Source organism: Canis lupus, chromosome 5 (assembly GCF_011100685.1).
Source record: "Canis lupus familiaris isolate Mischka breed German Shepherd chromosome 5, alternate assembly UU_Cfam_GSD_1.0, whole genome shotgun sequence".
Taxonomy (NCBI): Eukaryota; Metazoa; Chordata; class Mammalia; order Carnivora; family Canidae; genus Canis; species Canis lupus.
This window is the reverse complement of record NC_049226.1, coordinates 25644937-25663359: the sequence shown is the minus strand read 5'-3', so window position 1 is coordinate 25663359 and position 18423 is coordinate 25644937. Positions and strand designations below refer to the sequence as shown.

Below are 18423 nucleotides of genomic sequence, written 5' to 3'. Positions count from 1 at the left end.
TCTTACTGGTCTGTTCTGGTCATTGTAATTCCATTTAAATTAACATCGGAAATCCTCCTTTAGCACTCTGCAATGTATCAGATGCATACATGGGAAGGGCTCTGTCTCCTGAGGAATGTGTGTCATCTTCCATCTTCTTATCTGATCATGGTGATGATGACATTTTGCAATGGAATCTCTTCCTGATCAGTAGAGGTCACTGAACAGGAATCTGGGAGCCTTGTGAGAATCTGTGGTCTGGTCAGTATGTTTTATTTGGAAGAATTGTTGGCAGATACTAATCATTAAATTTAGAATGTCTCTGTCCACAAGAATTAGAGAACCAAGACACCCTCATAGCAAATATCATAGGCATGGTTTCCGAAAGATTCCAGCTCTGTTTTAAATAGGGCGTCATAGCCTTATGCCTGAGTTGGTTTAGGTTTTTTTGAGAATAAGATAATAAAAAAAAAAAAATCTCAAGCTAAAAATATAACTGTGGCCGAAGCTGTGAGGTGTTGATCAAAATCCTTATCGTTTTCCTGGATCCACATTTGGAGTGCTTTCATAGTCCTCTTTGGCAGGTGGAAGTGGCCATGGGACTCAGTGCAGAGGCAGGTGTGTGAATAAAGGTGGCCTGTGCCTGTTGCCGGGCCTGGTCCCTGAACGACAGCATGAAATAGCTTTACACTAACTTGGAACCTTTCTGTCCCGATAGATGAGTGAGAAATACATAACCATTGCATGAGGTCTCTCTCTGGTTGGATTTCTCTGTAAGTTCAGCCTCTCCATTCCAAATCAATAATGCAAAGTGCTGCCATAACAGACGCCTAAACTCCGTGGTACTGGTGTAGAGGCAACCTGGTCTGTGTGGTTGAAAAGAGGAGGACGTGTGCTTTTTGTGACCAAAACGCCCAGTAAAACTGTCCCCCGTGGTTAACTGGGAAGGGAGGTCAGCCGCCTTCAGTGTGCAGCACACGTGGTTGTAGGGAGGCACACCATTAGTGCACGTTGGCTGCATCTTACCGTAGTTGGCAAGGGATGAAGAGAAGGAAATGAGCTCAGGCCCATGTGGTTTGCACACAAAATGTAGAGAATGCTAAGGACTTCTGTATGGAACAAAGGAAAGAAAAGACAAAACTGAAACCGTAAGAAAAAGATTAAGACTGAAGTGAGTGAGATCCAATGAGACTTCTCGGTATGACAAAGGGACAGCCTATGGCAAAGATCGGGGTAAGAGTGTCACCTCCCCTCGGGTAAGATGTGACACTGAAATAGCTGCCATTATGTTATGAGACAATCCTGGGGACAAAGGACATAAGGCAAGACTAAGAACATTATCTCAGAAGAAAACCTTAGTTTGAATGCTGGCTGATGGCACTGACTAGAAGCAAATAGATTAGAAGCCTTCTGAGTTCTAAGGGGATTATTTTGTCTAACAACAAAGATAAACACAATCCTGTACTGACAACGCCTGTGAGTTCATGCCAGTGCTTCAGCCTACAAACATGGGGCTAGGAAACCTGCCAAGGAGGAACTGCTGCCCCATGGCCCAGCAGGTGCAGCCCGAGCTAGCACTGCCCATCCTGCTATGAGCCCAGTAACTTTCTTCTATTTCCTAGGGAATTTTAATTGGAATTATCTTGTGTGTGTGTGTGTGTGTGTGTGTGTGTGTGCGCACGCATGTGTGTATACACACCTCCTTTACTTTTTTCTGCCTCCTCAGTATTACAGGGTCAGTAAAGTAATTCTCCATGGCATGACCTTGAAACAGCAGATGTCTACCAGGAGACAAGGGCAGAAGATGAGAAAACCTCTGTAGACAAAGGGTGGATATCCCCTTGGGAACTGCCAGAAATAGCGAGAAATAGATTTGTACAGCTGAGAAGACCTAATGGTTATGGGGGAGAGGGCCAATAGGTAACAAAGATAACTTGATTTTGTGTATATTTACTGCAGAAATATAGGAACATGGGATGAAAATGGTCTTCTTTTAGGGATGTGCAGCATCTATAATCTCCCAGGCGAGGCCCTGACCAGTACCCAGTGGGTGTTCAGTTGACATTTTATGACAATAAAATGATCCCATTTCTCTGTCCTTTCAGGGAAGCAAACTGACGATAAAACAAGTGAATCATGCCATTTCTGTGTGACATATTTTCAGAGTGCATAAAACTACAGAAGTGGTGACCTGGACTGTTTGGTTTAATAAGAGAATTAAGAGATTTCCTACCATAAAAATAAATAATAGTTGTCGCATTAACATCATCTGCAGCTATAATGATAATGCATTGAAAACATTTGTTCATATTTTTAATCATTGTCACTCATGGTGTGGAAGAAGAAGCTAAAAAGAATCGACAGACTCCACTTTTTTGGTATCATTTATTGATTTAAATATTTTTATAAGTGACTGTTTGGACTTACAAGGTAAATAAATGCATGACTTAATTTTGTAATGAATTATGTAAAATATAACACACAACTGTCATTTCCACTTTGTTTCTTAAGAATCCCGGGCTTTCATCAATCATTTTTCATATAGAAATTTACCTTGTTCTGCAGTCTGTAAATACAAAGACATTTTTCATAATGAAACATGCTATTTACACTGTGTGTGATTTAGGTTAATTACAAGTAAAAATAATCACATGAGTAAAAAGTCGTGTTACATGAAAACCAAAGAAGATACAGTGGATGTTTATAATCTTGTAAGTGCTTATATACTTTTACACGTACTAGTATTCTTAAAATTCTAGTGAAACGAGGCATATTTTATCATTTCATTCAAAAAAAAGGTTCTCTTAACCTGTACTACTAGATAAAGGAAAATATTTTAAAATAAAATATTAAACACCAAATGAAACTTTTTAATGAATGGTACAGGTTTAAGAGATGCATTCATCTTTTAAAAATAATAGCTTGACATTTCAAAATATATGCATTTAACCATGCCTTACAGATATATTAGTATATTGACCTGGTATTATTAATGACATTGTAATTCAAGATTGTGATAACTAGATATTTAAAAGAAATGACTCACAAAGTATAATCCGATAGCAAAATAGCAGATGTACAATACTATTTACATTGCAAGCCAAATCAAAAATTTAGACCCATGAAATCACAGCAAATGAATTGGCCAAAGTATTAAAATAATTCAGGTATCTCCTTACATAAAAACTACCCCATGCAGAGGAAGCAAATGAAGGCCTAGCACATTATAAACTATGTATTTTTATTGAGTTGGGAAACCTATTGATGATTATATATATATAGTGCCAGAAAGTTTGATGGAAATGTACTGGCTATTTATCTTATACATTGAAATGAACAGGCAAGTTTTTTGTTTTTTGTTTTTTTAATCTACAGTATGGTTTTGGGAAATGAGACCCTTTGGTTTTCTAAAATGGCTACTCACAGTTGAAGAGTCAGAATTCAGGTAGGTTGATTTTGAAATGAAGAATGATATGTATTATTTCTGGAATGCACTTAATTGGTACGTTTTAAAAGCATAATGAGACAGTTCTGTCATTTGATTACCAAAGTTATAATGTAGTTGCAGGCAGATGTCATAAAATTTCAGAGTTTTTCCAAGGCCAAACACCCAGGAAGGTTTTTTTTTGTTTTTGTTTGTTTGTTTTGTTTTGTTTTTAAATACAGGAAAAGCTGTTTATCCACGTCCAAGAAAAATCAGAAAGTCTTTCTCCCCATGGACCATTTTTTAAAAATATGAACCTAACCTGATTTTCATGGTAATCAAAACCTGCCATTATGGTGTAAATAAATGTCCACATGGTTGGAATAATTTTTGCTTATCTTCAAATGCTTAAAGAAGACAGTGATAGGCTGCCAATCTGGGCCTTAGATGCCAATTCAGCCTGAATGACACAAAATGGAGAAAATAGGACTCTCTTCACATTTGATCTTAATTTCTTCTGTGTTCCTCAACCACATTTCTTCTATTTTTACAGTCATTATTAAACATATTTCTCTAAAGAAATAAAAATGGTAAAGACAGTGAAGCCGAACAAGTATCAATATTGTGTATTATTTCAAGGCACAGGCTTTTTTAACACTGGAAGACACAGGAAGAAATTTATATTTTCCTAAGTGTCAATTTATATGGTGGCGGCCTATTTCTTCACAATTTCACAAGTCAAGGTGAAATAAGTAAAAGTCAATTGACATTGAAATGTACTCTTTTAAAGTTTTTAATTTTTCTGTAGTTTTCATATCTCTTCCCTGGACTGACTGACTAATTCATTAGAGTAGAATATCCTCAAGATGTATTTAAAAAAAAAAGTCTAAATGAGAAGTAAACCAATATTCAAAGATATCTGACTTACAGAAGCATATATTTCTAGAAAGAAAAAAGCTCTATTATTTCTATATAATTTTCTGTTAATGAATACAAATTTATATCATGGTGAAAACTTGATAAGTAGTTTGAATATATTACTAATACACTACCAAAAAACCAAAAATATTTTCAGTTCAGGGATTAAAGATTCTTTAAATCTTATCCAATACTTGTTCAAATGATTATAGTGTTGGGGATACCTAAAATGAAAGGGCATAATATCTTCCTCATTTTTACTCTCTTAAATAAGATAATTCACATCTTTTCCCTTAGGAATCAAGTACTTTGCTAGAAATGATTGAATTTTCCCCGAAAAAAAAAAAAAGGCTTTTTATTGGGACTTGTAAATGATCCAACCTGTGTATTTTTGTGTTTAAAAGCATAGTAATTAGTTAATTCTGGTGACTAAGTAGAAATTGTGATTATAAACAGTTATCTGAATACACACTAAGATCTCAAAGGCAGAGAGCTAAGAAATAGGGACTACATTGTATATTGCTTGTTCGATACAGCAGACTTACAGAATTGATGGCAAATGTTTTCATACCCTCAAAAAAGAAGCCCAGACACCATACTGTGCCAAATTGAGTTACAGAGGGGTACACAAGAAGCCGGACAGGTAATTTATCTCTAGATAAAGAGCCAGTAAAATCAAGTAGCATTGGATGTACTGGCCTTATTGGAAAGTTGTTTTTAAAAAGCAATCTCTTTACAAATGCTATCTTCTCTTTCAATGATGAGCAGAGTGGCGCACCCAAGTAAAAACTTACTATTTGAAAATGAGAAGATTTTTCTAAATGAAGATCTTTGTAGGGGCAAAAATAGGAGGTTGTCCAAAAAGGCTGACCCTGATACTTCCTGAGAAAGTGTTCAAATTCAGTGCAAAAGAACAACATCTATGTATTTTAAACTCCTGATTTGTTAACTGAGAAGACAATGTCTCAATGATCTCTGTCATTTCCCTCCCCAAATGATCTATGTTTAAATGTTCACCTTCTGTTCCTAACCTCCTAAAGCCACACTGTGCTCAGTGACGTGCAAGAAAAAAAGAGAAGCCTCCACCCAAATACTGAAACACTATTTTCACATCTGTCATAAAAGCTAGAAAGAAAGAAAAGAAGGAAGGAAGGTAGGAAGGAGAGAAGAGATGGAAGGGAAAAAAAGAAAGAATGAAAAGTAAAAAAGAAGCTGAGGATACTGGCCACCTGTGAGGACCTGATTATTCCTGCATACAACACAGAGGCCATGCAATTTACGCTTGCCCAGAGTCTCCCTCAGAAACAGTACCAAATTCTACTGATGCACAAGTTACAGCCACACTTGAGACTGGACCCTTTCACTGTTTCTCATTATAATCAAGATGATACTAGTGTTTAGTGAGGACATACAACACATACTGACATAGTACCACATTTTCCCAACAGAAGACAAATTCTGTACCAGGGTGAGGTGGGGTAGGGGTAGGGCATCTATAAGGCAAGAAGTTCTTCTTGTACTTTTAAATAGATTCATTCTGATGAGCATATTTTTAGTTTTTTGTTTATCAAAGTTTTGACATGATGAACTTTCAGACATTCTGTTAAATATGAACTTTGTATTTAAAAATCTATAATCAGTTCATCTTTTTTTCAGCTGTCTTCTGGGTTAATGGGGTTGGGCTACAGACATAATTTTAATGTAGGTAAAATTTGATTTGTCTCTTTTCGTCTTCCCTGTTGCTGTCTTTTCTCCTGCAATCTAGTTGAATCCAGCCGAAGTATTTCACATATAGTCATAAAATGGGATACTTCCTCATTTGCATGTTAGTAGGAGAATTCTTTTAGATAGGGAATAAAGTGTTTTTAAGGATCAAAAAAAAAAAAGCAGTGAGTATCCATTATTCCAGATCATTGAGTGGTATAACAAAGAAAGGGATGGACTTTACAAATGCCTGGTGACACATTTGAAACAGATAAAAAAGACAGGAAGAATTTGGCTGTCATCCACTAATAATTATCTTTGCCTAACAAGAGCAAAAATTAAAGAATTTTTAAAAACCCCTCCCTGAATTAGTGTGGATAGTCATACAGTCATCTAGGTTGTTGATCTCTTCCTGGCTAGAATGACATCTATCATAAATAAGAGTTCACCTTTTCCTGATAGTTCTTTCTAGCCAAATAATATGAAAACAATTCATCTGAGACTTCAAGCCAAGCTTTGGCTTTAATTTCAACATGATAAATTATACCAATAAAATTTGGAAGGGGGGGTTCATATTGTTGATAAACTATCTGGCCATTCTAATATTTGGCTTCACTTCATGGAGATTTGAATGAAGAAGTAGGAAAAAAAAAAAAAGGATGTTTTAAGTGGTTTTACATAAATATATTGACCCAGAACACCCCTTTCTCCTTAGAAGAAAGCTATCTTCTCCTGCTGCCATGAAAGTTAGCGATATTGAGCATTAAGGAGAGACAATAAAAGTAAAGCAGTTCTAGGATTTGATGTCTCACTGGGTACAGAAATGTATAGATTCTTGTTAGTCAGAGGTGATGTAGAACATTTGTATTTATTGTTCAAATGATTTGAATATAAATTAGCTTTGACTTAGGTTTTATTATGAGAGTAATAGTAGTATGGATATGAATAATTCTAAAGCGAACAAGTCTTAATACAGTACTGACTATTATTCTTATCCCTTATATCATTAAAAACAGCTTAGTATTTTAAGTAAAAGAATGTTGCCAAATTTGCAAACCATGGCTTACTGCCACAATTTGTCAGTCTTTCTGTGACATCCTTTCTATCTTTTCTGCCACAAATGGAAAACATAGAGGAAAAAATAAATTTTTTAAAGATTTTATTTATTTATTCATTAGAGACACACAGAGAGAGAGGCAGAGACACAGGCAGAGGGAGAAGCAGGCTCCATGCAGGGAGCCTGATGTGGGCCTTGATCCCAGGTCTCCAGGATCACGCCCTGGGCCAAGGGTGGTGCTAAACTGCTGAACCACCTGGGCTGTCCAGGAAAAAAAAAATAATTTAAATGCGTTTTATAATTATATGTTATCTCCAGGGGATAAAGCCTTAAGGAATCCATCAACAAAATTATTTTTCTTTCTTAGTGCTGAAGAACTTGATACATTTAAAAAACTTTCAGAAGTGTCTAGTATTCTGACTTGGGGATATAAGTTGACTCTTTCAAGACATAAATTATCATCCTAAATTCTTTTTCTAGCTGGTAATTCTGATTAAAAGCTATTCAGATTTGTTTCCTCTCTTAAAACTTTTCTGTTCTAAGCAATCTGCCTGAATTAACCAGTTGCGTATCAGTGAGACATATTTAAATGAGGATAAGAGGCTACCTAGCCCCTTCTAATTTTGGAAGGCAGACAATAGTACCTCTTCTCTTGGGCAGAACACCACCAACTGCTGGTGTGACTCCCCAGCTCCAACTCTGCAGCATCCCTGCAGGAGCAGGACAGGCTTTGGGTCAGAAAAACTTCTATTGGGGCACCTGGGTGGCTCAGTGGTTGAGCATCTGCCTTCAGCTCAGGTTGTGATCGAGTCCCACATTGGGTTCCCCACAGGAAGCCTGCTTCTCCCTCTGCCTATGTCCCACCTCTCTGTGTGTGTCTCATGAATAAATAAATAATAAAATCTTTTTAAAAAAAAAAGGCAGGCTTCTATCTAAGGTCGAGCACTTGTTTTGCTAGCAGCCAAAGCCCAATGCGAGAATACTGTGAAGAAGAATATGGAATAGAGTATAGCTCCAAAAATGATTTAGAACACAGGGTATTTCTCATTCTTTGTGATTAGATTTCCCAACGAGGGAAAGATATTGTTTCTATAATGTCAGAACACACACAAAAAGGATGTATAAAATAAAATTGTGTTCTTCTTACTGCGCGTTTGCTCAGTCAGGCATGTTATCAAGGGGAAAAATATTTTAATATCACTTGCACCCTAATTTTAGCAGGCTGTTCTGTGACATATGGCAGAGCTGCTATGTGGTTTTCTTTGTTCCTTCAGTCCAGATGTTCTGACACCTTCATTTACCTTCATCATGGTAACCAAGACTAGTGCTATCAGCCACCTTCAGAGAGTTTCTATTTATAGCCCTGTGAGGTTCTAATCCCAGTTTCACTGAAATGTGCGGCTGCTGAGAGGCAGACCCACCTCCTAAGAAAACTGAAAAGGATTTTGTTTTCCTCTTTCCTTTCTGAAATAAGAATGACCAGCAGTCAAATAAGTCATCTGGCTTTCATTAAACCACATGTATCTCTTATGGAAATTGCCTCTCCTTTACGAGTAACTATACCTTCATGCAGAAAAAAATTAAACCTTTTTGCTTCATCTCTCCTAAAGCTCTTGTGCATCCCATCCTCTCCATCTGGCCCTGGGTCTTGAGTCTGATGCATAACTGCCAAGCAGCAAAATAAGCTTATCTTTCAAAAGTGAGGTGGTGTGAAGAAGTAGTTTTATACGTTTCTGATTTTTACTCCAATTAATGCATTACAGTCCTACTTATATTTAATTACATTTAATAGACCACAGTAAAAATATATTTAGTAGAATCCCTTTTTTATCTCCAAATAATGAAAAGGCCACAGAAGAAGGTTGAATTGTGAACTGATTCCCTTCTTTTTAAACTATGTGTCAAAAGAATCAGAAACAAGCTGTGACTTAGGCCTGCTATTCTGTTTTCTGCATTCAGAGAATATGCAACAGTACGTAAGTCTAATATTTTGAATGATCTGATCACCAGCTAGATGAATTAACTGAAAGGATAAATTCACTATAATAGGTTCAAATTAAGTATTTTTCATTATTTATTAACAGTCAAAAGCATGTTTTTTATGAATTAAGCATCCAATGATATGCAAAAAGATAATTATCAAAAACTTTCTCAGGAAATCAACAGTCCTGCTGCATTTTTATAAGGGGATTTTCTAAGTTGTGAGAAGAAGGATGTTACCTTCACTTTTGCAATGGTTATTAAGAAGGTAAACTAGCAGCAAGCCCAGCCACCATTCCAATTGTATTCAGATTCATGATTAGTAGAGAGTTTGCCCAGGGAGGCAATAATAGGAGCTGTAATCTTATTTAGAGTTTTAGGAATGGATCCTAAATTTATATGACTTTGCTAAATAATAACCCAAGGTTTAGAAGTTCCTCATTGTAACATAAATTTACCAATTGCCTTGAGTGTAATCCTACTATGTTATGCTACATGATGGAGGGATAATTTAACTATTAAATTATCTGACTGATTATTGACTATGCCATATTTGATTAAAATTACATTTAAAAAAAATAAAATAAAATTACATTTTAATACTAAAAATATTAATTACTCATTTTGAAATATATAGTCTTTAGTGCTATCATAAAAACAGCTGAGAAGGGCAGGTTATCTTCAATAAGGCTACATAATCATTTTCAGATGTTTATTAATTATACTACAGATGACATCCAACCAATCATATTCTGGAGCCAAAATACTATTATATTTACTAAACATTTGCCATCACAGAAAACAGTAGTAATGAGCTCTTTTTATCTTTAATCTTTCATCTTCGAATGCTTATCAAACCAAGAATTCGAATTAACCTGTCCCAAGATCCATCTGTATTTTTGCAAAGCCTAAATTCTCAATCAACTCATCCAACCTATGCTCTACTTTACTCATTTATCCATCCTTAACTACTCCTCACTATCATATTCTACAAAGACCTGAAAGTCTGGGCAACTTTACATACAAAGGTCTCTTGGGAGGAACAGAAATCATATTGTGATAGGTTATTTTAAAAATTATACAACATGGGATCCCTGGGTGGTGCAGTGGTTTAGCGCCTGCCTTTGGCCCAGGGCACGATCCTGGAGACCCAGGATCGAATCCCACGTCGGGCTCCCGGTGCATGGAGCCTGCTTCTCCCTCTGCCTATGTCTCTGCCTCTCTCTCTCTCTCTCTCTCTCTCTGTGACTATCATAAATAAATAAAAAAATTATACAACAGAAATAATGTGATAGGAGTCTATTACTTTATAGCATGTGTGCAAATGAATGGCTTCTGAGACAGATGAACCCATGTTATTTGCTCAGATAATTTTTACCTAAATTATTACTTGCTTCTTATTTTGCTGTAATAGAATCACGAATATCTTTTGAAAGTCCACACCAGCCATATTATTGCTTGTATAAAACATGTCTCTATTTCCCTAAAGGTGCTATGAAGTGCACAGAAGTGCAGGTTTCATATGGTATCATACCATGGCTTAAATTATTGCTTGAAAGGTTGTTATAAAGTATTGCTAGGAAATTATTTTTAGATGAATGCACAATTCAATGTGAAAAGTACAGAGTGATACTAAGTATTAAGTTGGTGATTTTTTATGACATAAAAATCAAAGCGTTCAGAAATCATGTTGTCACTTCGATATTTGTTTCTCCAAAACAAAAACGTTTATAGTTTTTTGTAGTCCAAAAGTTTGTAGTTTATAGCTTGGTGGTGTGGACCAGCATCTACTGTGATATACTGCACAGCTCAGGTGGTAACTAAGAAAATGGTACCAGGTCTACTGTGCCTAATAGCCCTATAGTGAGCAATAATCATTCCTCAGGCTTATTAGTTTTGACTTTTGTTTCTAAGTTTGAAGTCTCCTGCTTAAAAAGCAGACTGTAAATTTGAGACCAAAGCTAAAATTAAAACTTGTGAAAGAAATAATGCTACAAAGCCCAGAATACTTAGCTTTTCAAAATAACTACAAATGAAATAATAGACTGCTCTCTTAGTCACCTTTATTTATTCCTGGTAATTGAGATTATTTGAGAACTCTTCAGTGAAGCTCAAATCTGGCTTTATATTCTCATTACCTAGAGTGATTTTCTAAATACAGATTTCTAGGCCATATCTGCCACCTGCTGAATCCAAATCTCTGCAGGTGTAAAGCTCAGTAATTTGTATTTCTGAAAGCTTCCTAGGTACTTCTTACTTGGGCAGCCAGATGATCCCACGCTGATGAGTTGAACCATTGAACAGGATCATTTCTTAATAAGGATGGGATGGCAACGAAGGACTTGACTGAAGTTGTGTTCTGGTCACAACATATTGGAAATAAAAATGCAAACCTTCCTTATCGGCATTCCAGGTCCTTCCAAAAGGTCACTCCTTTGAATCATGTAATATCTACGTGCAACACACACATGCACACATACCTACACCTGTCCACAAAGAGGATTCATTACTTTATAAAACTGGAACTAGTTTACAACATAAGATTGGCCGTATCATGGACTTTTTTTAAATATGAAAGGAAAAGGAACAAAGGAAGGAAACAGAAAGGCAGCAGGACAGAAATACTTAGGTTTCAGTTGTTTGAATCAAGTGTGAGGAAGGAATTTTGCACACTATCTCAGTATATTCTGGCAAGATCGATCTATCTATCAATCTATCTATCTTTCTATCTTCTATCTATCTATCTATCTATCTATCTATCTATCTATCTATCTATCTATCTATCTATAACTGCTTGTGACTGAAGTATATATCAAGAGCTACCCATAAGGAATCATCATTCAGACTGGCGTATGTTAACCCTCATGACTCAGTCTCTTGTGTACCATGTTTTTCCATCTCTATCTGGTACATATGCTTATAGAAGCCTCTGAAATAACATGATTTTTGTAGTTGAAGATCTATATTCTAATAATAGAAATACCTAGGCTGCAATTGATTGGTTCTTGGTTCTTGGACTTAGTTTATCAGTATTCTTGGCTAAAAGGCATCTTGTGTCACCCAAAGCCTATTCAGTCATATATAATTCATTTTGAAGGAATTTTTGGTAAAGTTACACCAAGTGCTTGGAGTCAGGCTGTATTTGGAAGAAAAAGCACAGGGAAAAGCTGCAGACATTAGCAATGCCCCCAGACCAACTGAAAATGGTTAGTTCACTTCAGAAGTGCCTTGTTACTTGGGCCTGAGGTTGTGTGGGTCTTCCTGTCTGCCTCTTGCAGTGGCCATGTTAGGTTCAGAGGTGCTAGTGTTTGTTGAGGCCAGGTTTGAAGGAATGAGATGGTTTCCAGTGACACCATGGAGTAGACAGGGTCAGGGCACGGGCTCAGTAGTGCATAAAATGCATGATAAGACAGAAACCTATGTTTACAAGTTTTGTTCTCTCCTGATGATCCATGACACTTGTCCTCAGCAAGTAGGGATTCCCAAGAGCCTTCAGTAAATAGATTTAATGACAATCATAATCTCAAGGTCTTTCTTGGTATCTCAAAACCTCAACTATGTGATTTCAATAGGTAGCAATATTTCTGTATAAAACACAGAGGTTGGTAGTTTACCAAATTCTGAGGCTTTGCCTTTTGAATGTATCAATTTAATTTTGCTTTATTGCTGGAAATCTTTGGAGCATTTTGCAAAATTAAAAACCTTGCTGCTCTTGTGAATGAAATTTTGTATAAGTTGTTGCCTTGTTTTGCTCTGTTTCCTGGAAGGGCACCCTTTGCACTTTAACAATAAAACACTGCGTCTCTGATACTATTATCCCTGGACAAGAGATCCAAGTGTGAGACCATGAGAGCTCCTATTTGGAGTTCTGAGTCCATGGGCCCACTCTAAGTCTCAGGTTTCAGTGACAGTCTCAGAGTCACAATAGGTCACAGCTCATTGGACTTCAGAGAGTCAGATATTAAAAGGGAAATCCAAAATAATTTAAAGTAGAAGAAACGAATATCAAAGCAGGTTTTAGACAATCACCTGTTATATAGAAGCTTTATCTTCTTTATCTTCTTTCTCTCACTATACCATACTACATAGATGAGAGATCCAATGATATGTATTATCATGGCACTGAGAATTATTCTTTTTTTATTATGGCTAATGTTACCTGTTTATTAAGATTACCAAAGCACATACTGTGCACTGTTTGGAATACATATGGGGAGTTTGTGACTTTGTTGGATTACAGATTTATTTGCAAATGATGATGACTTTCTTTCTATCAAAATAATACTGATGTCAGTGTGGATCTCTGGTACTGATGCTTAGTTATGTAATGACTTCTTCAAATTTGTTACCCCAAAGCACACTAATCTAGAGGAGATGTAAGTGCCAAATTATATTTGAATGTATCCATTTTAGAGTGGGTTAAAGCCATTTCCCTAATTTAATAACACTTGACTTCTAATAGGACATCCATTTACATTCTTTTTAATCTGCCATACTAAAATGCATGACGTTTGCAGTAATTTTTAGGTAAGAATACTGTACATATATTAGTCAAATGAAGTACTAACTATGACCCATTGTTGCAGTCACATTTCCTAAATGGAGGATACGTAGACTGTATTACATAGGACAAATAAAAGTATAATAGTTTTTCACAGCTTCTAACTTCTATGAGTGCAGCTTGAATAAACAGCCATTTTATGCAGTAACTTGCTAACACATAGCAAGAGGGTAATTAATAATGAACTGTAATAGGTTGGCAAAATGGTAACAGGTTAGACTATTGTCACAGACTACAGCTTCAAAGATACATTTAGATTACATTGTTTGAAAAGTGTAGTTTACATCCTGTGATATATAATAGATCTCTGGTATATTTTTCATTGTGATATTTGCGACAATGTAAATGGCTACTTCTTTAAGTAGAACCATATAAGCTAAGAGTTTGTTATTCTTTTGACAAATTGAATGTATATACAATTTGTGTCTTGGGCATTATCACCAATTACCGGATAATGAAGTAGCTTTTCAATGATGCTTTTAAAATATGCTTCCCACAGATATTCTTAAGTATAGAAAGAATAATCATATACTTAGAATAGTTGTTTAGACACATCTTTATAAAAAGCAGAGAAATAGATTGGATGATTACTGGAAATCCTGATGGTTACAAAACACATTGTTTACCACCAAAATGTTTATTGATTTACTTTATCATAATAAGCTCTAAGCTCCTGTGCAGAAAAAGCATAAATGACTTCAGGAAGCTGGGTTCTCTGTCCATGCCCCTGTGCTGTGCAGAGCACATGGTTAAAGTGTTGCCGGCTTTTAGCAAGAGGACTTAGGGGCTCGCAGCTTGTTCTGCCCACACTGACTATAAACCTGCCCCCTTGTTCCCAGTGAAGGAAGTGGGTTAACCTCCAAGGCCCCTGAAGAAATTCTTTTGGAACTATCCTCATGAAGGCACCCTGTCCTCAATCTACAAAACTCCACTTAAATAAACACCCTGGCCTCTGGCCTCCACGTTGTTAAAAACAGAGACCTAGGACCAGGGAGGAGAAACGACTGGCAAGGATTCAGAGAGCTCATGGTCTAGATCCTGTCTGCACAGTAAGTATTACATTCGTGTCTTCATAAGCCTTGGGGTGAAAACAGAGTTCAACGATTACAGGAGTGGTCACTATTATATAACACATACTTTGCATGTCTACAAATGTTTTCTAGCTACACACTTAGAGAACTTAAAAACATGAATAAACCTCGTAGACTAATTGGACACCAGTTAATATGCTCTGTAGCTGAGTTATGTTACAAACAAATCATAATGCAGCCAAAATGCCTGACTGGAGAAATCACTCTATTACATTCAGTAGACATAAGCTCTCAATGAGCATACTGTCTGGAGTAAAGAGCCACTTCAAGGTTTCAAGGAAACAAATATTTCCAGTTCATTAACCTCAGTAGAAACTTGGTTTATATTAGATCCAAAATAGGAAAACTCTAGATGTACTGTACTCCTAATTTCAGGGTGCATCTGTGATAATATTTTCATGTGGTGCTAATTAGTGGGAACAGGTCTTTATTTTAGCACCACATATGATCGAAGCCTATCTGTCACAATGGCAATGGCTGGGCCTGGAGGCTAGACCTACCTCTGTGTTCATGAAGGTGATTCACTGAATTTAAGAGCCCCATCAATCAAACTGCAGAAGAAAAATTCTTCTTTTTTTTTTTAATCTCAAAGCCATAAAATACAGGGTTTCTCCATCCTTGCTTATTTTTCAAGAAGAAACAACATTCTTGGCAAAATGTCCTACAGCATCTAGGAATTTGCTCCCAAGAGTGGCAGGTAGCCCTTAGGAGGCATCCAGTGGGGAAGGTAGAAAGGTAGGGGAAGGAGTAATAATATAGTGGGGATTCCGCTTATTAGAATATAGTTGAGTACATTGTACACGCTACCTATTTATAAATGCTAAGTTGAAAAGGGTCCACTGTAGCAAAACATTTCATTTTAAATGACATTTGTTAGAAGATGGCAATAAGACCTTTCTGTAATCCTTGTTACAGATAAATCTGTTATTAGGAAATTCTATTTCCTTTGCATTCCATGCTACATTAATTAAATCTAAAGGATATATTTACTAAGCAGACATACAATGCTTTCTCAGCATCTGAAGTCCTTGGTTATATGTATTCTCAGTCCAAGCACTAATCTGTCTAAATAAGTGAAGCTATATTTGATTAATAGGTTACAGTTACATAATATACCAACTACACAGTAGCAGATTCTGAAAATCGAGTAATGTTGTGTGAAATGTAATTATCTAGAAGAAGAGAGATGTATAAAAATAGGTAATATCCCTAAAATATTTTGCTGAGTTACAGTTCTTTCTGCTGGGAAGTTGACCACACTGCCATGATGTATGTATGAAATGTCTGTTCAAAAAAACAAAATTAGAAAATATTCCTCACATACCAACTCATTAAATGTAGGAATATATCATCAAAACTGGCTCTCAAAAGTGATAGAGATATATGGGAAAAAATACCTGTATGTGTGACAAACAAGAAAACACGGAATCTATTTATTGGTTAGTTTTGAAAGGGGGCCCGTACTTAAAATATATATAATATATATATGACCAAAAAACACTTACATGGATGGACACATCTTATTATCCTCACCTCTCTCTCTCTCTTTTTCTTTTTTTTTTCAGTCATCATCCACCTTTTTCTAGGATTATTGCCTAACATAACACAGAAATTCTGCTGCTTGTTCTCAGCAAGGTAGTGAAAGAGAAACCACCTCTTTCCACTCTCCAGTCATGACCCATGTTCGGGCTTGTGCTTTTTGGAGGAGTCTTTGATCTGCAGTAGGTCTCAGAGGCTTGTCTCCCGGAGGAACATGGTGCCAATGTTGTAGGAAACTTTTTTTATTCTCGAGGAAGAAAGAGAAGGCTTTGGCTGCTTAGGACCAGTCCTTACCTCCAGGAAATAGCAGATTCCAGGGATTTCCTTTGGAAAGTTGTCTGGAAGTTCTTCACGGGACCGAGGAATGAATGTGAAACTTTCTTCCCGTTTTAATAATCTAAGGAGAAGATACAGATAATATGAATCAAATAGGCAGGTCAGATGAGAATACATGGACAGAAAATTTAACACCCCTATTTCTTTGTAGAGATGTGCCTTTCACAGGCCTCCATATGCTAGAAGATGTTGTTTCTAAGGAAAGATACCTTCATGTCATAATTAAAAAAAATACTGTGCCTGGTCTCACTTGAAAATATTTTTTGCAAATTTGATTTTTTTTTCCTAAACAAAAGGTGAAGAAAACTGTTTTATGAAATTTTTTATTTGAATCTGTAGTATTTACCCTTCGTGTTTTTAAAACCTGCCTAAATTCTGGAGCACTCCTCTTATGTTTTATAGACTCTCTCCTTAGGTTTCAAATGTGTATCCTGTGTGTCAAAGACAACAGTCAATTATTGAGCATTGTAGAACAATATTCAAGACTGCAAGTGTCTGCCATAGCTTGCTACTGATTTCTAGCAACTCAAGTTTTGTGAGTTCCAGCATTTACTGCTCAGTGTGACTCTTCCCTTCTAGTCATACTTAAAGACTCTTTCCTAGCACACTAACACTGGAGACCTTCCTTGTCCAGGTCCCTGACACATTAAGTTTGATACCCAGACCTAAAATGTGGCCCAGCAATTCACTTTAATTCAACAGCTCCTAGGGGTTGCTTCTTATTGCCCAAGAACAATCTCCTAGGCACTCCTGTGACTATATAATGAATAGAACACCACACCACCAAAGAGAGAGACCAACCATAAGAGACTCTCAACTATGAGAGTTGCTGGAACAGAGATGGGTAGGGGGATGGCATAACTAGGTGGCGAGCCCTCCTTAGGCTCACCAATGAACACTGGGTGTTATATGCAACTGATGAATCACTGAACTCTACCTCTGAAACTAATAATATGCTATTTGTTAATTAACTGAATTTAAATAAAATAAAAACTTTTAAACACCACATTTTGTCGAGAGATAGAAACAAGGAAATAAAGAAGCAGAAAATAAAGACTGAAAAGCAAACAAAGCCCACAGTAATACAGAAATTTAGTATTAGTATCATCATGTATCCATTTAATGCATTTAATAGCATTACAGAATCATGTAAGAGAGTGAGAGTGAAGCCTGATGAAGTAGGGTAAGATGAAGTTTTGAAATCCTAAACTAAATGCTTTGACTTTATTTGGAAGACACAGTGGAGCCAAAACCATCATCCTTTCTCCTAAAAACAATTCCTTTTCCTAAGACAGGTGAATGTTAACAGAAGATCCATGTTGTGCAGTGTAAGAGATGGGTCAGGGAGGAGGAATGTGGTGATAAAAGGCAGGGTCAGAAAGGCAATGAATGCAAGGAAAACAAAGAATGTATAGAAATGCAAGATCACCATATAAGCAGGGATGACCACCTTTATGCTAACAAGGGAAAAATCATTCTTTGATTCTTGATAAAAATATCTAAAAATAACAGTTGGTAGCACTATGAATTCTTATAGAATGAGTGACCTATATTTACTTTATGAATGGGAGTTATATTTTGCTTTATAAAGGATTTTTGTTTAAAGTTTTAATTGATCATTTCTTTAAAAATATTGTACAATGATTACACTAACTTGGAATATAAAAAAATGAGGCTTAGGACGCCTGGGTGGCTCAGGGGTTGAGCATCTGCCTTTGGCTCAGGTCATGATCCCAGAGTCCCAGGATCGAGTCCCACATTGTGCTCACTGCATGGAGTCTGCTTCTCCCTCTGCCTATGTCTCTGCTTCTCTCTCTCTCTGTGTCTCTCATGA

At 36.4% G+C, this 18423-nt stretch overlaps 1 protein-coding gene across 4 annotated transcripts in view; it reads right to left on the bottom strand.

Annotated features, from left to right (window-relative positions):
• The window catches only part of GUCY1A2 (guanylate cyclase 1 soluble subunit alpha 2), a 428485-nt gene that overhangs the window by 86706 nt on the left and 323356 nt on the right, over positions 1-18423 (bottom strand). For 2 of the 4 annotated variants that reach the window (XM_038536322.1, XM_038536320.1), the window contains one exon: positions 2346-16650. In XM_038536322.1, the coding sequence (XP_038392250.1) occupies positions 16443-16650 (208 nt within the window). In that variant the 3' untranslated portion in view covers positions 2346-16442. Of the gene's footprint in view, positions 1-2345; positions 16651-18423 lie in introns of those variants that run through there. The other 2 variants (XM_038536321.1, XR_005359351.1) reach the window with 2 other exon arrangements.